The 21,688-nt window shown below is 38.8% G+C and overlaps 1 protein-coding gene across 4 annotated transcripts in view; it reads right to left on the reverse strand.

The window, feature by feature from the left end:
- Positions 1 to 59: 59 nt before the first annotated feature.
- The window catches only part of plekhh3 (pleckstrin homology, MyTH4 and FERM domain containing H3), a 49,584-nt gene continuing 27,955 nt past the window's right edge, over positions 60 to 21,688 (reverse strand). The window contains exons 4-13 of one of the 4 annotated variants that reach the window (XM_034055645.3): positions 19,883 to 20,065; positions 18,017 to 18,174; positions 11,082 to 11,205; positions 8,589 to 8,886; positions 7,003 to 7,210; positions 6,080 to 6,216; positions 5,231 to 5,351; positions 4,270 to 4,728; positions 3,423 to 3,614; positions 60 to 2,123 (exon numbers count right to left, since the gene is read on the reverse strand). In XM_034055645.3, coding sequence (XP_033911536.3) covers positions 1,989 to 2,123; positions 3,423 to 3,614; positions 4,270 to 4,728; positions 5,231 to 5,351; positions 6,080 to 6,216; positions 7,003 to 7,210; positions 8,589 to 8,886; positions 11,082 to 11,205; positions 18,017 to 18,174; positions 19,883 to 20,065 — 2,015 coding nt within the window. In that variant the 3' untranslated portion in view covers positions 60 to 1,988. Of the gene's footprint in view, positions 2,124 to 3,422; positions 3,615 to 4,269; positions 4,729 to 5,230; positions 5,352 to 6,079; positions 6,253 to 7,002; positions 7,211 to 8,588; positions 8,887 to 11,081; positions 11,206 to 18,016; positions 18,175 to 19,882; positions 20,066 to 21,688 lie in introns of all 4 variants that reach the window. The other 3 variants (XM_059006552.1, XM_059006553.1, XM_059006551.1) reach the window with 3 other exon arrangements.

Raw genomic sequence — 21,688 nt, forward strand, 5'->3', positions numbered from 1 at the left:
TGCAGTCCCCTTTTAATTCTTAGAATTAACTCTCAAAGAAGAAACATGGGAGTCATCACTGGTAGAATGATGCTGCTTTATTAGATTTACATTTTCCTTATTGCACATCCGAGTTATCTGTACAAAAACTTAGTGCAACTGACTATACATATAGAGTAAAGTACCATGCGGCGTACAAACATGTTAAATAAAAAGCTTTTTTCTTTTTTTGTTATAAATTGAGCTTAAGATACATAGTGATAAAAAGCTGCCTGCAGCTTTAATAGAAACACAAGCAGGTGGCTGTACAGTGGCAGTGCTGTGTAACAGCAGATTCACCTCTTCCTCTTAAGGAAGATCATTAACTAATGTGAATGCTTTGGTATAAGGGTGTAGACCCATTGTACAATACTGCAGATGTGCAGATAACAAGGATGCAGGTGTAGTATTAAACACAGTGCAATTATAATAAATTTGCCATCAGGTGACATGGTGCACTTTAAAACATCTACAAGGGAATGTTTTTTTTTTTTCGTTTTTTTTTTTTTTTTTTAACGCAATCCAGATTTATTGCACATCTCTGTAATACCAATGTGGCCCTGTCAAAGTTAAATATTACCAAAAAGAAAAAAAAAAAGTGACAGCGTACAACAAAAACAACCAAAAAATAAATCACAAATAAAAAATTAAATATAAAAAAGTTAATATCCATTATCTTTTCAAAAATCCATAATATTTTCATCTCTTTCGGCATCATATTTCACACAACAGCAAATTATTAAATCAAAAAAAAAAAAAGAGAGAAAAAACTGTCAGCAGGTAGAAGACATGCAAAGTAATTGATTTAATAGTAAAATAGTCTATCCTGTCACTGAAGAAGCTTTTCACAGTATAGCATCAATTTTGACTTCAACTACAGCTGCTTTAGAATTTGTCTAACATTATTTATTTATTTTTGGCTGCAGTATGAATTAGTAAATAGATAAAGCCAACACATTAAACATATTTGAATATATTTTTGGATGATAGATACCCACCCTAGGCTGCTGTGCTGAATGTTTAGAAAATTCAGAATGTTCATTATAGGCAAGTACTATGTGTGCTCATCACTGGAATGCAACAAATCCAGCAATTTCCTAAAAATGACAAAGTATTTATATATTTAGGATTTGTAGTTTTGTGAGTGAGCAGTTCAATTTGCACACTGGCTGAATTTATTTCTGAAACTGCATCCTGCTGTTATTTCTTGTTCTCTGTTTTGAAAGTTTCTTTACAACTACCCTAACCTGTAGTAATACTTTTAAGCTATGTAATAAAACATTATTAGTAGTACTGTATGATGCTGGTAACAAAAACAGTACTTAAAAAGCTGCAGTTGCTATTTAGGGGTGTATTTAGCTGATGCAGTCTTATTATTACATACAGATACTGGGATAAGTCTGGTACTCTTCAACCAAGCAGAAGAAAATTAAGAGCCAGTTTTGACATGAACGTTTTGAAGCTGGTTAAATTAGGAAATTCCTATTGTTTTGGTTTCAGGTGACAAAACAACTCTTTGCAGTGATGCCTTCAAAAGACCACCAAGGTTAGTTAGGTTAGAATTGATGAGATTAGCACCTGGAAAAAAGAGATTTACTCCATACTTTAGAAAGAAAAATAGGTTGACATTTCTCTATCCAGTTTTGTATTATTATTTTTTTTTTCACATGCCCTTGTTCTTTTTGCTGCTTGCATTTTACCAGTAGCTCCTCACATTTGCCCTAGCGCCCTGGAAGATGTGCAACAAGTGTGGTAACTTTGGACAGAACTGCCTTTTTGAGTCTGATGGTGTTGCTTTTAAAATCAGGTATGGTCCCAACTTGCCTACAATGCATTTTCCGTGATTTTAAACCTGACCGGGCATCCACCAGAAATGTAGTTTTGTATTGGCAGATGGCAAATAATGACACTGGAAACAACCACTTTGTGTGTGTGAATTAGGTCCCATTGCTGTGTCCATGTGGGAGTGTTTAAACTGGATGTGAGGAGAGCTCCTGGACAGGGGATCCCAGGGCGAAGTTCTTGCTCCCCGTCCTTCGGCTGGGGCGCTGGGTTCTGTGAGCGCTGGTGATGTAGGCGGTCATTAGCTGGGCAATCTCATTCAGCTGCCAAGAAAACAAAACGCAAGTTCAAATAGAAGCCGTCCTTCAAAAGTAGTAAATAGATTTTACTAAACTGCTTTATAATACTGTATATGTATGGATCTCCATCTAACTAGTTCATCTTAAAGAGGCAAAACATTTTGTTACGAAGCCATCTTGACGAATCAGATGAACTAGGGAATGCAATTTGTCTGAACTCTGCACCACTTATATATACACACACACAAAAATAAACATAATGTAGGTACTAGTTCCTATTGCAATACAAATGGGGGAGGGGGGGGGGTGCTTGTATTTTGTTTAGCTTAGCCACTTGTACATTACATTTGTATTTAATATGAACCCTTTCTGTAAATATCACATCTTTACATGGCTGGCGCCTTTATAATAAACTTGTATTTTTATATATCTTTTATTTAATATGTTTTTGGCAGTGGAGCAGGTATTACATTGGATATTGTGTCAGTCCAGTCACCATTGCAAAAAAAATATTTAAATAAAAACCAAAAATCCCACCCAGTGTCATTGGTATTAAATAGATAATTTGGGGGTACTGCTGCACTTGTTAGTGGGTCAAATCGGGCAACAAATCCCAGCTCCAAGGCCCCCAAGCAAGCAGGTAAGGTTGAATAGACATTACAGACATACTTGTTTCCTTTAGAATATTATCTCTGTCCTATAAGACAGACATGATTCAATGTTGACCTTCTGAAATGCATCAGCGGTTAAACTCATGACAGTCATGCTGTATTGTGCTGCCCCATATACAACACAAAATAAATAAAATGAACTTTGCAAGCAGTTCTGCGGTCCGAATTCTCTGTATGAATAAATAAATAAATAAATAAATAAATAAATAAATAAATAAAAGTTACTTTTGTGCTGGAGAGACACAAAGCAGCCTTTGTTCAATGTGGGCAGAAATAAACACATTTTGAACATGAAAGGGAGAACTTATTCCTATGCAAAGCGCCCTTCGGAAGAGCTGCGTTTTTTTTTTTTTTTTCAAATGTTGTTATAATTTAGAAAGACCAGTGCCACCACTTCCGACCTAAGCAGTCATACAAAATGACAGCACTTAAATATATTTAAAATGCCTGAGCGGCTGGTTTCACAGACCCATATTAGACTAATGCTAGTCGGTGTGTCTGAAACCAGTCATATATATGTTAATAGAAAATAGAAGACAGGTAAGACAGTACAATCAGACCTTAGACGTAACCTACTGCAGAAAAAAACTCTAAAATCTTCAGCACGGTGATAAGTGAGCCGGTACTAGAATGGCTTGTTTTTAACCCGTACCTTGCTGGTTTCGAACAAGAATTCCCTGTCTCCCGCTGTGATTTTGAAGGTGGTGCTGTCTGACACTCCATAGGAAGAGATCTGCCCATAATGGATACTCTCCAGCGGCTCGGGATCTCCTTGTCTGTACAGAGACACCGACGTTGCAGCAACTCCCAGCCACAGCTGCTGTGAAAAACTTCCTGTCGAGCTCTAGAAAATAAAAATATAATAGAATGCCTTATTAGAGGTATTTATAAAAAGATCCCCCACAGCCTACTGGACTACCTAAAAGAAAAAAAGAGAGTATTAAAAGGAAACTTGATGAATTCATTGAATTTCTTGGTGATAAATACATAAAAAGTTTTTCATTGAATTTATAAAGTTTTAGTATCATATAATTATGGATGAAAACTATTTTTTTTATTTTTTTTAAAGACTGAAGCTTTGCTTGTCAACCCCAAAAACAATTCTGATTATGGTTTATAACCTGTTAACCACACAGCTTGCTAGAAACTTAAGTTTGTCGGCTTAAAAAATTAGGATTTATAAAACACTTATTACACCAGTGGCATTATTTATTAAAACTGGACCAGTAGGCGTTACCGCATGACAGATCTGGCTATTTTAAGATACAATACTAAGAAATACTAAAAGAAAATATATACAAATGTAATTAATAACAATGTTTTAACTAGAAGTCATTGTCAATGCCTTCAAATCTTCCTAGGCGAAGACAATGAAAAATAATTCAAAACCAAAACCTCTTGTCATTATTTTTTTATTATTGTTTACATTTAGCAAGATTGAGCGGATTATAGTTATGAAGTCATTAAAAAATAAAAATAAAAAAAAGTAAGCCACTCACAATGTAGAAGTCGATTTCGTAGAGGGTAGAGCCGAACCCGGGCCACTGCTTGACGACGGAGATGTAAACCGACATGACGTCCTCCCGGGCCCGGCCTTGCAGGGTCTTCCAGCTCTCCACGATTGAAGCCATCATGGAGGCCCCTTCCTCTTTGAGCCGGGCCCTGAAGCGCAGGTCGTCCTCGGCCTTGATCTTATGCACGGCAGTGTGTTTCCAGAGCCCCGCGTGCAGCGCCCCCGTAAGGAAGCGCGAGGGACAGCAGGCCGGCTTGGCTGGAGCGGTCTTGACCAAAGCCAGGGCCCTTGCCTCAATGACGTGCCTGGGGAAGAGCTCCTCCAGCGGAGGCGACGGCGTGTGGGTGCTGAAGTCTCCGTTCAGGGACTGGAGGCGCAGAGCCGCCAACAACTGGAGGTCCTCCTCAGAGGTAAACAAGTGACCCTGGATTACCATCGCATGGGACTGCAGAACCCAACGGGGAAGACTTTTACTCTACGGCCAATGTCAATATGCTATTTTTAAACTGTATTAGAGTCATGGTATAGTTCACAGTAATTTTTTCCCCAGTCAAAAATAACCAGAAAAGCTGACAAATATCTCAGCAAGCATCTTCCACTGTGTAGTGTAGAAGCAACTTGCTATAATGTTTGTCTACTTGGTTTTTTAAAATCTTATATGCAAAATAAATCTGAGTAATGCATGCATATAGCTTTGGTAACACTGTCAGTTTAATTTGAGCATACCTACGTATTTCTGCACTAAAAGGTGGGAGGAGTGGATTGGAGAGGGATGATCAGGGAATACATTATAACCTATATGCATAGACAACCAATATTGCAGGGACCCACTTGCATAGCTACAACAGAGTTAATAAAAATCATTTCTGGGTACTGATATACTAGATGTGTTTTGCACTCTGTGCCTAACACAAACGGTAAAGGTGTTTGATCCCTGTTTGTGGTACCTGTTCGAAAAGGAACGTGAACTCGATGCTGTCTTTGGGGACACTGTCTGTATCCAGGAAACAGTAGAGCTTGAAACAGAGTTTCCATTGATGTTCCGACTCGGGCTCCTTAGCAGCGAGGCTGTAAACGAAAGACGCCTGTGTGATAATGCTGCTCCAGGTAACGCTGTTTTATTTCAATATTGACTTTCAAGGAGAGGTGAACACTTCCCCTAATCCTGAAATGGGCTTCTGCTTGCTGCAGGACTGCAGGCTTGTGTCCTCATCACCGTACAAACAATCAATCTGTCACTGTTTCAGCACTGCCTACACAGTGCAGCACATGAAACTGTAGATGTCTTTTAAAAATTATATATATGGGGTAATGCATGTATATAGCTTTGAAAAAACATATATATAATGGGGCAGCAGTGTGGAGTAGTGGTTAAGGCTCTGGACGCTTGACCGGAGGGTCATGGGTTCAATCCCAGGTGGGGGACACTGCTGCTGTACCCTTGAGCAAGGTACTTTACCTAGATTGTTCAAGTAAAAACCCAACTGTATAAATGGGTAATTGTATGTAAAAATAATGTGATATCTTGTAACAATTGTAAGTCGCCCTGGATAAGGGCATCTGCTAAGAAATAAAATAATATATACACACACACACACAAAATTGTACTTGTAAAAATTGACTGAAAAAATCCTTTAAATAACACAAGTTAAATGAACAGGGCCCATAGATTATATTAAAAGTTTAATAGTTTTTTGTTTTTTTTTTAAGTTATTTGGCCTTTTTGAGAGTGAGTCACTAGCATGCTTCAGTACATCAGTCGAGCACAAATTGTCAGGACTGGGAGTGATATTTACTTTTCAAACCTGGTAAGGATGTCGGCGACGATGGTGCTGCCCCCTACTGCCCGCTCCTTGTAGGTGTTCCCTTCAAACAGTGCGAAGGTGTTGTGACTGAGTTGCAGACCCAACCTCTCCTTCATCTTCTTCACAACCTGCACACAACACCACCGCGCCCTGGGGATCAGTAACTTAAAAGCACAGGATGGCTTAAATATCCTCTCCATTATTGGGATTGTGTTTTACAAAGGTTTGGAACAGCCTCACTACTCTTAAATAGGAGAGTACAAAAAAAATCGCTATGACCCTTCGCTACCTGTATGCAATGCAGCAACAGAGAAAGGTTACAAGGCAAGGCTATATAGTGCTAAACTGGTTAGAAGGCAGGATGATCATACCCCCCACTGTTCCCATAACGCCATTAACACTTTATACTGGTAACTACTCAAAACTACAGACCGCTCTTGTAGTATAGGACAAACAACTCAAAACAGCAGACCAGTAAACTACACCCATTTATATCCCGGGTGCATCAGCATCCAACAGAATACTCATCAACCACTAGAAATAAATGAAGAAAAATCATTGATAAACTGAAAACTCACTATTTTAATAAATTAGCTATAACGTTTCAGCTTGAAACAAAATGTTGCAGCTAATTAGTTGATCAATTCCTTTTTTTCTGTCTATCTACACACACTTTATATCAGTATAAATTCCAATACAAGACACCGAAAGGGTTTAGTTGTCCAAATGTAGTCTTTCTGTAAATGTACTTCCTGCTGAAAGATTCTCTTTCGTCTGCTGCAAAGGTTTTTGCTTTACGGCACTAAATGCAAACAAGTGGCTGTAACCAGAATTTCCCCCCCAGTCTTAAGAAGCTGCATGGTGGGAGAGTACGTCCCAGTGCACCCCCTCTCCTTCCTGTTTCCCCTTCTCACCTCGTCAGCGGTGGTGTGGGAGCGGATGGGGAGTTTGCAGGAGCCCCGGCCGGGGTAGTGAATGGTGCAGAACATCTCTTGCCTGTTCATCAGAACCAGGATCTCCTCCCAGGACGGCACGTACTCCCTCCCTTTGGTTTTCCCAATGGCTTCAGATATAAATGTTGCATAGTTATCCATCTCTGTGTCCGGGTACTGGCTCTGTACTCTGCATATCAGATGGGAAAATACATAAATCATGTACAATGAAGTAAAACAAACTGTTCTGAAATGCAAGTTGGCAATTGAATTGTTAAATAAGTGACACCAGCCCCACTGCATATCAGATTCATATACTTTTTGGGTCAACAAAAATGTGACGAATGAATGAAAACACCAGCTATACAATGATCGAGAGTGAAGCTACTAAAATGCCGTAAGGCGTTTATTTAGTTATCATTATTACTGTTTTTTTTTTTTTTTGTTAACTCTTTAAAAGGTACAAGTTTCTTCCCGGTGATAAATCTCAAATGTTTTTTTTTTTTTTTTTTTTTTAAAAGAAGAAACCGCTTGAACAACCATTCAATTCCTTGCATACCCGAAGGGGTTAAAGACAGCCACTGAAGCTGAGATTAATGCGATCGTCTTTGTGGGCGGAAATGTAATCTAACACAATAAAATAATTAATATCGTAGGGTGAGGAATACGATAAATGGAAAAAAAAACAAAAAACAAAAAGAAGGGGAGAAAATTGCCCAAAGCAATACAATCTCAGATAAAAGGTTCAATTGCGTTCTGCTCATGTTAGCTCGAGCAGTTTATTCCTTCCTTGAGGTTGTTCGCTTTGGCAAGAGAAGAGGGTTACAGTTAGTTGTTTAAACAATGAGTCTCCACAAAAGGTATTTCTCGTAACTTCTTGGCGTTCTGCACGCAGGAAGCAATTTGATGGCGTTCCTAAAATAAAACCTGAATAATAGCGCTCTGTGGTTGCAGCTTGCCTTCATTCGGAACAGAATCAGATTTATTCGGTCTAACATCATTAGGAAAATTCCACTGAATTCTCGCACTCCTCTTTCTCCTCTCCAATGGGCTGCCTTGTTGCTATGTCAGACATGCACAAAGGGTTCAAAACATGATGGGCTGATGCTCAGGGACTGGGCGGACCAGTTTCCAAATAAGTGCTGGATTTGTTGACTTTGGGTGTTTCGCAATCTCACAATGCTGCTGGCCTTTTTTTTTTGTTTTCCCTCCTTTTTAACCCATTAAGAACCAAATAAAACTGTCTTTGAATAAGTCAGAACACAAGCTGCATTTACATAATTTGATACATTATAAAATCAATATGCTACCAAGATTGTGGGTAGAAAAAACAAACAAACATTAAGGCTTCAGTTTCTTGTTTTATATTGGAAGCATCATAAAAGCATCTGAGGGGCTGTATTGGCAGAATTAGCAGGTACATTTAGACTTTGCGGTTAACAAAATTAGAGTAAGTTCTCATTAAGTAGCTAAAGAGAAAACTGAAATGGTAGGATGCCAGTTAAAAACGCATAACGAGTGAAAAATTACCACGCAAACATAGTGGGGTAAACTTTTCAAAGGGGTACCGTTTGAGGTGGAAGCGTAGGTATTTGAGGATGGAGAGGCTGGGCAGGAAGGTACAGCTCATACAGGTCAGTAGCTGCCAGTATCGGAGCTGTGCCGGGGTGTCCGGGCTGGGCGTCCCGCTCGTCTGTTTGACCAGCTGGCAGTACACCTCATCCCGCAGTGGCCGCAGGTCCAGGCAGGTCTGCAGCACCCCCTGGATGAGGGACACAGGGTCCTGGGCCGATTCCAGCTGCTGTAGTGAATTGAAGATCTTCACCGCCTCATCTCGCAGTGTGGTGTAGCCCTTTGCACTGTGAACTGGAAAAAAAGTGTAAAATGTTCTTAAAATGTATATTGGCACCATGCACTGAACATTATTATTATTATTATTATTATTATTTATTTCTTAGCAGACGCCCTTATCCAGGGCGTCTGCTAAGAAATAAGTGACACCAGACCTACTGCATATACGATTCATGTTAGTTAAAACACACTTTTTGGTTATTTTAACTTCAATCTGACACTTGCTAATGTGCTCCAAATTGCTATACTTGTCCAGTGTGTATGTATTTTATGAATGAATGACCTATATGAATGAGGAAGTGATGTACTATATATGATGAACCAACAAAAACAGCAGCTACACAATGATGAAGAGTGAAGCCACTAAAAGGCTGCAAGGTGTTTTAAATCCAATGTTTCAACCTGCCTGGCATCAACCGGAAAAGTTTCACTAACGAGGCGCGGAACAGCAAAAAGCTCTGGCTCTAGATGATTTAATAAGAATTATTTGAAACAAAAAATCCTGTATTTTCTGATTTCAGTGAAATAGGAATATACAGAGTTAGTAGTTCTTGGAAATATGATGGCCCTAATCCATGAAGGACCCTGTAAGTTATTATGGCAACTTTGAAATCAATTCGGTAACTCAGTGGTAACCATGAACAACGGTTTATCACTCAGTACTATATGCAAACAAGAAGCTGTTCTATAGCCCCAACACAGAACTCTCCCACAGCTGCAGTAACAGACTGATGACTCAAGCCTTGTTGAAAGTAAAAATGGGACTTGGACTGATTCCAAAAGGAGGAGAAGAAGAAGAAGGAGAAGAAGAAGGAGAAGGAGAAGAAAGAGAAGAAGAAGAAGAAGAAGAAGAAGAAGAAGAAGAAGAAGAAGAAGAAGAAGTAGTAGAAACCACACCAGATACCTGATGTTTATTCCATGACCCCTTAGAATTCAACTCATGGAGAAATGACATCATCAGACAGCACATAAAAGGCACACAACAGCCTGGAGATAATTCATGCCCTTGACTACTCTCAGAACAGCTGTGCTTATAGAAAGAGTTCTGGAGGGGTTGCTGTATAGATCTCATCGATGGTGAGAGAAGAACAGTGACCATGTAAAAAGTGTAGGCAGCAGGGATGAAAGATCTGATAAACAGGGTCTTTATCTGGGATTATGAGAAATACATCAGACAATGTTGGCAGCTATGACCTCCCTCTCTCCCTCCCTCTCTCCCTCTCTCTTTAGCCTTTATACGCCTACACAAACCAGCTGAAAGCCAACTTATTTTCAGTTTTGGCACCCAAAATAGTGGTATAATTTTCCACATTCCTAATTCTTGTATCGTGTTTAATTTTGAATTGGTTTGGAATCTTCTTCTGTGTATTATCTTTGAAAATATGACAACAAAGATTTTACAACTTTTAATTCTAGGTTTGTGAAAAAAAAAAAAACACTTGCTTCCTAAAGAAAATAATTCAAGGTCTCTCTGGCCACTCTGAAGCTGTTTGGTTCTCATTTCGGAACATTACCTTTCCAAAAAAATAGAGTTAATTTAAGACTGAAGTAAACATGCCCCATTATGTCTGATGTGCAGTACTATGTTTTTAAATGATGCATTGCTACTTTATGCCAACAGGCTACTCTACAACATGGTAAACTCCTAACCTTTCACTGCTTTTTGAAATGGAGTGCATCAAGGACAGTCAGGTAGCATTCCACAGAAGCAGTGAATTTAGCTGAATGGAGTCCAGCCGGAATGCTCCGGAACGTTGTTCCGGTACTCTTTTCTATAGGCAGCAGTGGAGTAGTCAAGCCAGAACTCGCATAATTAATAGACCCGCTAAGTCTCATGACTCACCTCCCACACATCTGTCTGATTCTCTCTCTCTTTATGCAATGAAAAGATGATTAGGAACTACTTCTATTACAAACAACTTCTTTAAGAAGGCTACAAATGCACAACTACGACTGTGGACACAAACGAAGCCACACAGACACGTAAAGTACAGCATTCTGACAAGATGGAGAAAGACACTTTGTGGAAATACTTGTAGAAATTAGATAAATGCATTACCTGTTATATGTGTTACTAGACGTTCAGTATACAAATAAAATGTGAAAATGCATAATAATTCTTGTTTAAGAAAAATCTATATTTTAGTGGTGCTCTGGTACCCAGATTCAGGACTACACTGTAATAGATACGAGAAAATAAAGTGGCTTACAGGTGTGCTCCAGACTGGCGTAGGGAAAAGGCAGCAGGGAGGCATAGAGAGGGCTCTGAGTGTGCTTCAGGATGGGGTTGTGTTTGTAGATGTGCCCTACAGCTTCAGGGTTGAACTTGTTCTCCTGCAGAACAGAACAGAACACACAAACAATGAACATGGAACCCAAACCCTCTTTTTGGGTTATTCCTTCTAAAGTTTATAAAGAACCGGAGCAGAGGGAGGATTTTCAGCTGTTGCAAGGTCTATAAAACCCTCTAAAACTAACTGAATGAACATTGTAGCTCGCAAGGGACACTTGTATAGAAGCGATCAGCAGAAACTACTCCCATCCTCAATGTAAAAAGGTCTCCCCTGGTCTGTATATAGGACCATTGCTAGGGTTTCCAGTCTTCGTTCCATTGGCGCAAAACTTGCATTATTATTATGAAACCTTCGATATGTACGCAGTATTGTCTTATAACAGATCGTAAAGTAAATCGTGGTTATCTGCTAGTAGGCAGAGGTCCACCCCAGACGGCACAGACAGGAACCTCAAGGTGGGCAGGAAACCTCTTAGTGATCCATAGAGGGGGAATTTCCTTTGGGGTCCCCACCCAGGAAAAGACTTATCAAAACGACTATACCTACCTATTTAGACTAGCTTATCCTTAGCAACACTATCATGATTTCAACACTACTTTAAAAAAGGCTAAAGGCTCCAAACATCCAGTCTTCACTTCTTTAACCGTATTCATGCCTTTTTTTGAATGCCAGTACCCTATTAACAGTGTTATGGCAGGTGTACAACCCCAGTAGCTGTTGCCAGTAAGTGGTATTCTGTAGTCTGGCTGTTTTCACCCCATGCTGCGAGACTGTAGGAACTTGCCCTGCCCCTCCCTGGGTTTGGCTCGTTGCCTGCTTCCCAGAATGCACCCTGCTGCCTGATGTCCCTGGCACTGTACCAAGCCCCAAACTAGGGAACCCTGCCTAGGACTGACTAGGAACCAGAGTGAGGATTTATATAAACCTCAATCTGTCAGGTTATCGACTAGTAATTGATTTAGTTGTACAGTAGTGCACTAGCCCTAGAGGTAACTATGTACAAGTCTAGCTAAATACAAACTAGTTTTAACATATTTCTTATTGTAATACCTCATCTGCTTTTTTGATAGATTAAAAATAAATCATATAATAATAATAATAATAATAATAATAATAATAATAATAATAATAATAATAATAATAATAATAATAATAATAATTACTAGTAGAATAGTATTGAGAGTTAGATATTTTTATGCAAGCATTTTGGTTTGTTTCTAATGCAATTTATTCTTGTGTGTGTTTTTTTTTTTTAACATAACACATGAAAGTTTTCAACCAAGAGGAGGCCATTCGACCCATCTAAAATTGTCCGGTTCCTAATAGCTGACTGAGCTCAGAACTGTGTCAAGTTGTGTCTTAAAGGAAATAATGAAAATAAAAAACAGTTAAACAGAGCTTGAGTTACACTTATGAAGGCCAAATCTAAAATCACAAAAGCAGAGTTTGTGTGGGGAGTGTGTGTGTGTGTGTGTGTGTGTGTGTGTGTGTGCACGCGCGCCTGTGTGTAGGCTTATGACTCAGAACTGTCTTGGCATTAAGACAGTACAATTGAATCAAAGAGAAACATTAAAAAGGAACTTCAATCCAGGGACACAGATAAGAGATTTCTAATGTATTAGGAGCAAATGTCTGGGAATTAAAGTCTAGCCTCCCAGATTTGATGACCAACAGGAGAGGCTGTCTGTACTGTTGTCTCATCATGCCGAGGATAATCAAGACAATACTCTTATTCTCCAACAAGCTGCTGTTAGAATTGTAAACTAGGTGTCGAAAAATATATTTAATATATATATATATATTTAATATATATATATATATATATATATATATATATATATATATATATATATATATATATATATATATAGACACACACACACACACACACAAACACACACACACACACACACTGAAGGGCTCCACCTCTCTTATGTCTCCACCTGCAGCTAAAAACTAGCTGCCCTGGGCCCAAGTAGTGGGTTATTACACCAAGTCTGGGTTCCAATCCAGATTAGCTTCAAAGCAATACAAGTTTTTCAATATAAAATGCAGTCAGTATCTGTTTGTTCACTTTAACCCAGGTCACTACAGCAACTTTTGGGACAAGGAGTAAGACGAGAGGGCATAAAATGGAAGCAAATTAAAGGAAGTTTAGAGCTAGGAAGCTCTAAACTTGTTATTATTATTTTTTATTATTATTATTTGTTTATTTAGCAGTCGCCTTTATCCAAGGGTGAAAGTGGACTAGGGTGTGTGAACTATGCATCAGCTGCAGAGTCACTTACAATTACGTCTCACCCGAAATACGGAGCACAAGGAGGTTAAGTGACTTGCTCAGGGTCACACAGTGAGTCAGTGGCTGAGGTGGGATTTGAACCGGGGACCTTCTGGTTACAAGCCCTTTTCTTTAACCACTGGACCACACAACCTCCCATTCCTGAGCTTGTTACCTATACACTGTGGCTAACCAAGCTCGTATTAAAACCTGGAACAGGTAAAAACTGCTTCGCAACAGGAGTCTTACTTCCATCCATGCAGAGTTACAATGCAGAGAACAGCCTCCCAGATGAAGCAGTAATAATAAATACTAGGAGCATTTAAGTCCTGTTAAGTTTAATGACCTTAGTAGGATCAAATGGGGTGCTAGGAAGGGTCAGACCTTGATTGGACAACTGTTGTGTTATTCTTACAAAAGCAGATGTAGATCTGTTTAATTTAAATTAAGTCCCTACCTGCATACTTCATGGCTGTTGCCAGTCAGTGTATGCAGGTACTTCATTTACTGAAACAGTTTTACAGCCAACTGAACTAAGCACTCTAAGCAACTGCTGCAAAAGCAGTTAAGAGACTGATGAGTAACAGACAGTTCAGACATATGTTGCAAAATGAAACTGCAACCCTCTGCCGAGCATCCTCTCCCTCTCTGCTGTGGTTTATCACATCCTGCTGTTCATTACGAGGTGAGATCGCTGGCAGAATGCAAAATGCCAGCCTCAGCTTCTATTAATAACGTGTTGAAGTGGCTTGTCATTTTTTCAGATGAGACGTTAGACTGAGGTCCCGTCTGCTCTTTTTGTAAACGGAATGAGATCCCGTAGGCACTTTCTGTAGCAGAACTCAGTGTACCGGCTGGAAACCGCACCTCTCCCCACATTCTCTACACTGGATGCGGTTCAAGACATCGGAAAAGTTGCTATATAAAAAAAATAAATAACTCCTTGTTAACGTAGGCACTGCCTCCAAGACTGATGACGCACAGTCTAGATAGAGATCATAAAAGCCAATACTAATGAACTGGCTTTATATGTTATTCGAACATATTCGCATTACTGCTTACAAGTCTGATAAGAAAAATAAATGACACCTTCAAAACCTGGTACTAACATGACCGTGATTGCCTGGAATGAATTAAAGAGCTGCAGACTACGGCAGGACCTGCTACTGGTAATGGATGGATAACCTCAGTATGATGAGTTCAGAAAAGGTTTAACGATTATTATATTGAATAGTATTGTATTGAATTATCTAAAAACAATAAAATACTGTTCATAAAAAAAAAAGAAAAGGTTTAACGAGTGCCAGACTGCTCTTAAACTCAGCTCCACTCCGCTCCAGGCTAGCTTCTCAGCACACTCTTCCCATCAACTCATACCCCACCCCAGAAAGAAAACTGAACGCCTGTACTGTAAGACATGCATTTGTCAGTGTTGAATCAGGTCTCTTAAAGCCCACTGTAGATGTAGTTTGACTGTAGATCTAGGCAAATGTTCCTGCTGGTAGTCTGCTCTGAAGTGCCTCTGGCTTGCTGTGAATCACAGTTGCTACTGGGTGAGGCTGGGAGAAGTCACTCAACGGGATGCCAGCTTTGACAAGAGCAGCTCCCAAGCCTGCTAATTACTAGGAGTATTTTCTGCTGTTAAAAATAGTATCACCCCCACCCCTGCTCCCCTCCCCTCCCTGCCACCACACACCTCAGGGTGTGTTGGGAGTAATATGTAAAGCTGAGGCTTGCAAAGCTGTCAGTGTTTACCAACAGCCACATGTTGCATGCTCTGATGTACTGTCACGCACATGCACACACACTTTCACACAGTCTAGAACACACACGCACCCACACGCTGACCTCCGTTAACCTAAATCATGGTTTCAAGATGCTTCATGACCCAAATGTGCATCTCATTCATAAACTGCGTGTTCAAACGTCCAATTAATGATCTGGATAATATATATGAATGTAAATCCAACAAATGTGACAGTAATGGTGTTTACTCTGTGTACTGTTTTATCTCGTCTTTCTTTGCTGGATCCTGAGAAGCCACTGTATGATTTTATCTCATGTAAACTCGTTTACTGCAATGCTCTTTTTGCTGGGTTACGGTTACAACTTGTTCAAAATGCAGCGGTGCGGGTGCTTAGTTAAGAAATGAAGTGACCACATAACTCCCACTTGTTTAAACTGGCTTCCAGTAAGACAGAGTTGATTAAAAGATCCTACTTTTGACTTCTAACACATTACATGGCCTGGCACCTGATTATCTAAAAGAGCTTTTGTTCCTATATGTACCTAGGCGTGCTTTAAGATCAGCTGATTCTGGTCTTCTGTCCCTCCCACAGATTAAGACAAAAAGGAAAGGAGAAACAGCTTTCAGTTAGAATGCTCCCAGATTATGGAATAAACTACCATCTGACATTAGAGCTGCAGAGTCACTTAATAGTTTTAAATCAAGATTTAAAAATCCCTTTTTTAGAAGAGCATTTTATACAAAATGTTAAAAAAAAGTGTTCTTCTCTTTTTATTTCTCTACTGATATTGATGTGTTTTTTGGGGGGTTTTGATTTATTTTACTATAACTTTTTCATGTTCATTTTTTTTTGTTTTGTTTTAATTAATTTTGTTATTATTATTATTATTATTATTATTATTATTTATTTCTTAGCAGACGCCCTTATCCAGGACGACTTACAATTGTTACAAGATATCACATTATTTTTACATACAATTACCCATTTATACAGTTGGGTTTTTATTGAAGCAATCTAGGTAAAGTACCTTGCTCAAGGGTACAGCAGCAGTGTCCCCCACCTGGGATTGAACCCACGACCCTCCAGTCAAGAGTCCAGAGCCCTAACCACTACATTGTAATTTATTGACTTGTAAAGTGCTTTGAGGTACTGTTGTATGAAAGATGCTATATAAATAAATAAATAAATAAATAAATAAATAAATAAATAAACTTACTGTATCAGCGCATTCATTTAGCGAGATATACACTTAATTTTCAGCTTCAAAACTGATTTTTTTTTCTTTACATTTCATATCCGAGGTATTGCTTTTCAATTCAAGGCAGCATTTCAATTCCTCTTCTTGCTGCTTTTAAAGAATAAAAACTAAAAACTCTGCAGCCTATTTATAGGTCGTTCTCTTAATTCTTCCTCCCGTGAAATTAAATTAGGTCATTTTGTTGAAAACAGTTACTTGCTAACCGATGCAAAAGCTGAAGTGAAGCTGCCCATCAAGACTGTGTGCTGACTTCTCTGTGCTTAGTCGCTGTGTATTATGGGGTCAATTTCTGTTTTTCAAATCCAATTTCTGTTTTAGGAGACAAAATAATTGCTGTGATTGCTCAACTGCTTTCATTTGAACCTAGTTTAATTAACTAACAGTGACTTAAATTGAAGTAATTTTTGCCACTGTGAGAAGCTCATTTTAACATAACACAGCTAATTGTAATTTTGATCAATAACGTGTTGGAACGGATTTAAAAAAAGGGAACAGGAATTGGGAATTGATTTTAAAAAGAGGAACTGGAATTAAAAACAGGAATGAACCCCGAACTGAACATGGCAACAAATGTAATAGTCTTTTATGTGGATCTGTGTTCCTGTATCCAAACTCAATTCATTTAGAGGTTCATTTGATCAGCCAGTAACCTACCAATGCTGAACTCGTTTACCTCCAGGGTAATTTCCTCAGTGCTGTAACATGCTTTAAGAAAATCCATCTGTGGCTTATTTGGCAGGGTAATGGTTGATTTTAACTTGGTGAAGTTGTGGTCCTCACACACAAAGCAAAAACAAAACTCCCATATGTAACTTCGTTATATACTGTATGGCTGGAAATGCCAGACGTCTAATTTTGTGTGTGACGGAATCAGCAATGCTACAGATGCAAAGTACTGGTCTTATCCCACATCGTTAATGACAACCAGAAACAAAAACCTAATTGTAGGATACGTTTGGGATTGCCAGAATCCCATTTCCTGGCTGTCGATTCCCACGTAAATATAAATACATTGAGAGAATGATAGAAAGAAGAATGACATCCCCTCACTAATTTTACAGTGCCATTTTAGCCTTAAATTCTAAACTAGATTTATAACAAAATAGCTATGTGAGTTTTTCAGATGTTACTCCTATGAATCTGTAATTGTGCAATTCGCAATTAACTGCAATTACAATGTAACTGTAACAACCTAGGCACACCTGTGTAATTACAATCCTAATTATACCATATCATTGATCGTTTACAGTTCATTTACTCATTTATTTGTCATGCGATCATTATTCTTGTATGTTTCGACCACTTCTAGTTATCCCCATTTGTTTGAAAACCATAAGCTACCTAGTATGTTTTTGTACTTGCACCTGAGATTATTGCTTGGTTATTAGGAATGACTAGAGTAAATATATTAATGTAGCCCTTTACTTTTTAGTGCAATTGTAATTAGAATGGTAGCGTATCTGTAATTTACCAAAATAGCATTGCAATTGTATGGCAATTGCAGCAAACAATGCTGTTCTAATTGTAATTCTAACTATTGTTGACCCCAGGCCTGCTGTTAACTGACCTCAATGTCCCGGATAAGGAGCTGTGTTGGGGTTTCGACAGGAGCCTTGCTGTCTATGACCTTCTGGATTGCACATGCCCAGTGTACTGCCTCATTAAAGTGCTTGGTGTACAATCGATAGCTGTGCTTGCGACCGTACACCATGATGCTCCAATTGCCTGCAAAACACAAGAAACAAAACAATGGATTAGAGTCCTGCATCGGGTCAGGTAAAATGTCACGTTCGGGTCTAAATTTGAAAATCGCCAAAAACGTAGTCTGTCCTTTCAGCGTACTGTAACCCTTCCCCAAATAACGTATTAGAAGGTCAATGTATTTCCTGCACCAAAGCAGGGGGCGATTAGGGAGGAGTCAGTCGACTAGGCAGTGTTCTCTGTTTGTATTGCCGCTTGTTTGATACGTCGCTAGATGCTTTTATCGCATCTGCTTGGTGATATTAAAAATGTCTGTGGGCGAGGTGAAACAAAAGATAGTTCAGGGTTTATATCATGTAGTGAATAACAGTTCGAGAGGTAAATCAGAAGTGTGGAATTCTTCTGGAATCATAGCGAATTCAAATAAACATGTGACTGGATTTGTTGCTTGTAAAACCGATAGCCACAAACCTGGTACATCATCTCAACTGGTAGCGCCTAAGGAATAGACAGGTATTTTATAATGTTGAGTAAGACAAACCAAAGTCCATTTGCTCATTGTTTGCAGAGACTGGGTGGGTCGCACACTCAGGATGGCTCAATTGTATCCTTAATTCATTTTAGACTTGATGTGAAGTGAAGTGAAAGGGAAGTGAAAAAGCAAGCAGCAATGTTTTACACCCAAAAAACAATTCTTTGTTATTAAAAACACGATGCATTTTGACAATACATGTCTTCATGAGTCTCTGCAAACAACAAACCAGTGGACATTGGTTTGTCTTTTACTCAACATGGTTGATGACTAAACAGAGACTACTTTTTCATATATTATATATATAGATATATATACACATATACACACACACACATATGAATAGCTGTATTTATTCACAATGCAAACAGTTTGGGTGTCATTGAAATTAATGTTTTCAGCTATAGTATTATATTGCCTGTTAAGCAAGAATCCATAGTGCATCAGTATAATCCATTACAAACTGCATTGGCACAACAAGGCCTGATATCAGTTGCAATCTTATTTCAATAAATGACTCCTAGTCCAACAGTCAGGCTGTTGCTGTCAATGTTGTTATTTGCAGAAAGATAAGGAGGGTGGAGGTTGGAAAGAATGGGCTTTGGTGGAAAACCCCAGAAGAGTCACTGCTTTTAAAAAAAAAGATATTTATTTTTTAACAATAAAATAGTAAAACTTCTAAAAGAAATTCTAAAAGGCATTATTTAAAAGGGTAACTGCTGACAGTGTGGTCAAAACCACTTGTTAAATCATCCTTAAAAGCAACGCTTACAGGGGTTGCAAGACCATCGCATTCACCACCGATTCAGTCAAGGGCTGTATGAAAAACGTATTGTGCAAAGGAAACATGCATAAAAGGACGTCTGAAATAAATGACAAGCTTTCTACTGTACAGAAGAGTGGTCCTCTCCTTTTTTATTAGGTAATGCAATGGCTTAAAAACATTTATTTTACTCCAGAAAGATACTACAATATGGTCTGAATTATACTGGTTTTCAAGCCAATTCCAAATGAAAAAAAATATTTCGGTAACACTTTCAAATAATGGCCGCAGATTCATAATGAATTCCGTCTGAATCCTAGAGGAATTACACCTGAATATCTCGTGCACTTCCTCCGAGTTCTGAAGCAATTCATTTTGAATTGAAAACACATGCTGTGCACGGGCAAGGTCTCGTTTAAACTGAATTGCAGCCTCACCAGTTTCTTTGTAGCTCTGTTTGTCGGGCCAGATGACAGAACACAGGCTGGTCAGGACCAGTGATCCCAGCCTCTTGGCATTCTTCTCGTTGCTGGTGTAGAAGTCCAGAGAGTCTTGAGTCAGGACAAACCAGTGCCTCCTCATCTTGATCCAGCCTCCGCGCACTTCTCTATACAGCCAACCTGCCCCAGCACAGAAAGAGGATCTTTTAAAACAGACCACCTGTTTTCAATGGGCATCAATTAAACCGACACCACACAGTGTGCCCTATTACCCTTATAAAAGGTTTTCCATGACATTTGTGCATGTTTACCATGTTTTTCCTATGGTTATACTCTGCATGTACCATACTTGATCCTGGTTTGCCATGTTTTTTTTTTTTTTTTAATATGCTTTACCCAACCTCTCTGCTTCACCTATGCTTTACCGTACTTTATTACATTGTGCTATGTTTTTACTACTGAACATTTTAGATGGGTACAGATACAGTAGAAAGTATTAATTTATGCTGTGATCCGCCACCATTAACTCATTAAGTACCAAATATTTTGTTCTTTGAAAAAATCAGCACACAAGCATGGATTTATGTAATCCGATATATTCTAAAAAACGACATTTCACAGAAAGAGTGAAACACCACTCCCAACAGTTGCTGCCTACCATTGCTGGTCAGTTTTATCAAGGCACTGGAGAATCCTTATCAAAATCCACACAACACAGAAGTCTGACAAATGAATAAACCAAGACAGGAAGCCCCACTCTGCTGTGAGAAACCTCACTTATTATTCTGCTTTACCTCTTGCATTGATTTCCCTAATGAACTTGACACTCCATGTCAGGGTCATCCTGTATAAATATTTGAAACCGCTTCAGATAAATAATGCAGTGCCTTCTGCTTCCTGCCCGTGGGAGAGAATGTGGAGTTACTGGCAGGATAAATATTTAGATATGACTAAATCTTATTTATTACTTTTCTTGGTGCTGTACTGAAATGCAAGTTGGGTTTATAGTGTGGTTCTGTTAGCTTTACCCAGCGTATGGTACAGAAAGGCTCTACCAAGATAAAATAATTTAACATTAGCATTTCTATTTTATGTTTACCCATTATTATTATTTATTTCTTAGCAGGGCGACTTAAAATTGTTACAAGATATTACTATTTTTTACACATTATTTTTACATACAATTACATATTTATACAGCTGGGTTTTTTACTGGAGCAATCTAGGTAAAGTACCTTGCTCAAGGGTACAGCAGCAGTGTCCCCCCCACCTGGAATTGAACCCACAACCCTCCGGTCAAGAGTCCAGAGCCCTAACCACTACTCCACACTGCTGCCCCAGTACTATGTTGTTACCAGTATCCATGCATTTAATTGTATTACCTATTTGTGCACAAGATACATATTTAGAACAAGTTGCTACGGATTATAAATGGGGATATTACTTTTTTTAAAACCACCATTCTGTGGTGCTTTCTAGATTTGATTGTTCAGCACTTTATACAAGTACAATGCAATGGAGATACCAGTTCTGACAGAGTGGGATTCGCTGGGAGAGTTTTAGTTCACTCCAGCATTAAGGGTTCATATCTCAAACACATTTGTTTATTAGTTTTGTAATCCTTTTTAGCTAATCTGCCACCCTAAGTGACATTTTATTTCTCGTCAATTAATGTCTAGAGACACCAACATTTCCAGAAGACCTGACTTACACACAGAGTTCTGTTACAGCACCAGAGCATGGTTTCCTAATTAGCTGTGCCTGTTTTAGTATTGCAGAATACAGTGAGCATCCCTCTACACA

This window comes from Acipenser ruthenus, chromosome 33 (assembly GCF_902713425.1).
Source record: "Acipenser ruthenus chromosome 33, fAciRut3.2 maternal haplotype, whole genome shotgun sequence".
NCBI lineage: Eukaryota > Metazoa > Chordata > Actinopteri > Acipenseriformes > Acipenseridae > Acipenser > Acipenser ruthenus.